Source organism: Protobothrops mucrosquamatus, unplaced genomic scaffold, assembly GCF_001527695.2.
Source record: "Protobothrops mucrosquamatus isolate PMUCROS unplaced genomic scaffold, P.Mucros_1.0 scaffold5023, whole genome shotgun sequence".
NCBI lineage: Eukaryota > Metazoa > Chordata > Lepidosauria > Squamata > Viperidae > Protobothrops > Protobothrops mucrosquamatus.
In genome coordinates, this window is record NW_015390900.1 from 19,657 (window position 1) to 23,154 (window position 3,498).

The following is a 3,498-nucleotide window of genomic DNA, read 5'->3' on the forward strand; positions in this document are numbered from 1 at the left end:
ATGCAGCCTAGCACTGTGTTGGCCTTTTTGGCAGCTGCAGCACACTGCTGGCTCATATTTAGGTGATTGTCCACTAGGACTCCGAGGTCCCTCTCACAGTTACTACTATTGAGCAAGGTGCCACCTATGCTGTACTTGTGCAATTGGTTTTTCTTGCCTAAATGTAGAACCTTGCTTTTATCACCATTGAATTTCATTTCACTTGGTCTGTTGTGTGGATGTTGGGTGGTTTAGGGGTGGGGAATTGTGGTGGGTGGGAGTGTGTTGGGGACTATGTGTGTGGGACTTGATCTTTGGGTGTCAAGTAAATTTCGTTGTATATGTGTACTATGTACGCACATACAATGACAATAAAGTATTTAATTTAATTTAAGTGACTACTCGTAAGTCAAGGAATACTTGTACATGTGCACACAACTTGCAAGAATGAATGAATGAATGAATGAATGAAAAGTGACAACTACAATCTAAATGCTGGGAAAATCTGCCACAGAATGACAAGAATAACACTGGCATGGAAAGGCAGTGTGCTATCTCTTTGCTTTTATTGGATAAAAGTTAGAAAAGCAGGAATGTAGTTATGTTGATTGAAACAAAGTTGGCCAAATCATATTTGGGGAAAGACCAAGTTTGACATTCAAAGGCCTACTCCATCAGCCAATTGGTTAAATGATAGTTCCCAGGGATCCATGTAAACAAATTACTATATATTTTTACCTAGAGATCCTTCCGTTTTCTCATGACTCCACTCATCGTCTTCTAAGATTTCCTTATCCAAGTTGTTGATTGTCTGAATCAAGAACTCCAGACATTCTTTCTCCTCTGGATTCAGTCCATCCTCTTTTGAAAACTCTTCAGGATTAAGTCCCGGGAACAACTAATGGCAGAATTAGAAGATTTAATATAATAAGCCTTCTCAAAGGTCACCTCACTTTCCTGGTTGCAAAATGATGTATTAAAGGAAATATAGTTGTTGGGGAGTACTAATATTGGAACAGAATTTAAGCATTAGGACAACCATCTCCATCATAGTGCACCTTAGTAATATTTGTTGGACTAAATATCTCATTGATGCATTGCACAAAATGATACAAGCCACAGTCCCATACTTCTGAAGAGCACAGGTTGAAAAAAGACTAAGGAAAAAGTTGGAAAGTATTGGCTGGATGATGATTGATGATATAGCATTACCTATAAGATACTTCACCCCTAATAACCTATAAGATACTTCACCCCTAATAACAAGCCCAGGTCTACCCCATGTTCCCACTTGTCTTCTTGCTCTTCTTGTCCTGTTGAAACTCTTTTGAAAAAGTTTTGAAAGTGATCTGCAATTCTTCTCAGTTAATCTTGAGATGTTGAGATCAGTTGTGAAGCTATTAGTTTTATCTCTATGTCAGAAGTCAAAATCCTATATTTTCTTACTTAAAAAAACTTCCCTTTTTTCTACTTCTTACTTTTATCTTTTCAGTTTTTCACACACACAAACATACATACTTGCCCAATGGAAAAACATTTTGCTTCCATGTTGTATCACCTGTACAATTCTGATCTTCTAGATATAGCTATAATAATAATAATAATAGTAATAGTAATACTAATACTAATAATAATAAAGTTGGAAGGGACCTTGGAGGTCATCTAATCCAACCCCCTGCTCAGGCAGGAAAGCCTATACCATTTCAGACAAATAGCTGTCCAGTCTCTTCTTAAAAACTTCCAGTGTTGGAGCATTCACCGCTTCTGGAGGCAGGTTGTTCCACTGGTTAATTGTTCTAACTGTCAGGAAGTTTCTCCTTAGTTCTAGGTTGCTTCTCTCCTTGATTAGTTTCCATCCCTTGCTTCTTGTCCTGCCTTCAGGCGCTTTGGAGAATAGCTTGACTCCCTCTTCTTTGTGGCAGCCCCTGAGATATTGGAACACTGCTATCATGTCCCCCCTCCTCCTTCTCTTCGTTAAACTAGACATACCCAATTCCAGCAGCCTTTCCTTATATGCTTTAGCCTCCAGTCCCCTAATCATCTTTGTTGCTCTTCTCTGTACTCTTTCTAGAGACTCAACATCTTTTTTACATCGTGGTGACCAAAACTGGATGCAGTAGTCCAGCATCTAGTCCAGCATCTGAGTATCTTTCCCAAGGGCTTCATGGCTATTCTACCAAACACTGGTCTACCAAGCATATGTCTTGACGATGTAATGGGAAGAAGGAATAACCTTGAGGAACAAGAGGAAGAGCTGCTACAAAGATAGAAGTCAGATAAAAGAAATTTGAGTCCAGAACAGGACTGTAATTTGAGAAAGCTTCTCAGATAAAACCATTCTAATTCTCATGAAGATAAAGGAAGGAGATGCATTCAGATTTGCAAGATTCTGTTATTACAGTCATAAAAAAAATAGTCTGCATGACATGGGCTGAGAATTACTGGTTAATTCCTTGTTTGATAGTTGATTCTAAATGGCAGAAGCTATTCGCCACTTGAATGTCTTCATTGTCAATTCAAAGACTGGTTGATATACCTGTTGTCATTTGTCTGGTCTTCTTTCAGACTTTATGCCCTAACTGTGTGGGCCTGGACATGTACAACATAAGTACTGTGGACTAGCAAACACAACTTACAACTCATTGTACAAGGGTAGGACAGTGAACTGTGTCAGGAATGTACATGACAAATTACACGGCTATTAGATTGCACACCAGAGAATACGAAATAGGATCCCAGAAAACACTCCCTACTTCAAGCAGTACTGTAATAATTATAATTAAAATAATTATATCCTAATAATTATAATAATGGAGAGTTGGCTTTTATATAACTAGACATCGGTATGACTACTTAGTGATTTCTTCCCTCATAGGAGAACTCTGGCAAACCTCTTTTGTGTCAACATAGCATTCCCCAATGGATTGATTAACTGCTTTTTTAAAAAAATAAATAGCCATCACTTTGGTGCATTCTGAATCTATTCCACATACATATCTAATTTTTTATATATATATATAAAATTATACACACAGACACACACACACACACACACACACACAAACATATATATATATATATGATAAAAGTTTATAAATATAAATGAGCACCAGGAAAACAAAACCCTTTAAAATTTTTAAAAAGGTTTTAATAAATAAATAATGACCCAAGCTTTCGCCGGCTTTCCTGCCGGCATCTTCAGGGGTCCGTGTCAGCTTTCCCGTCCGCCGGCTTTCCTGCCGGCATCTTCAGGGGTCGCGAGCAGCTGCTCTACAGAAATACCAAACCCCGATGGGGAGAGAGAGAGAGGGGGTGGGGGGCTATAGTATGAGAGGGAAGAAAAAGAAAAAGAAAAAGAGGGAAGACTGAGGTGTGCGTATTAAACAATCAGTAGGTAGGAAACAGAGAATGGGTGTGGAACAATCGTGTGAAGTAGGCAAGATCCAGGTAGATCAACTCATTGAAATGAGAATAGGAATTGGAGCGGTGATTGGACGGTGGAACATCGCGACAGCACCT

At 38.8% G+C, this 3,498-nt stretch overlaps 1 protein-coding gene across 2 annotated transcripts in view; it reads right to left on the minus strand.

Moving 5' to 3' along the window:
• Window positions 1-3,498, minus strand: part of LOC107299499 — a 27,864-nt gene that overhangs the window by 3,054 nt on the left and 21,312 nt on the right. For both annotated transcript variants that reach the window (XM_015828857.1, XM_015828858.1), the window contains one exon: window positions 718-877. In XM_015828857.1, coding sequence (XP_015684343.1) covers window positions 718-877 — 160 coding nt within the window. The remainder of the gene's footprint in view (window positions 1-717; window positions 878-3,498) is intronic.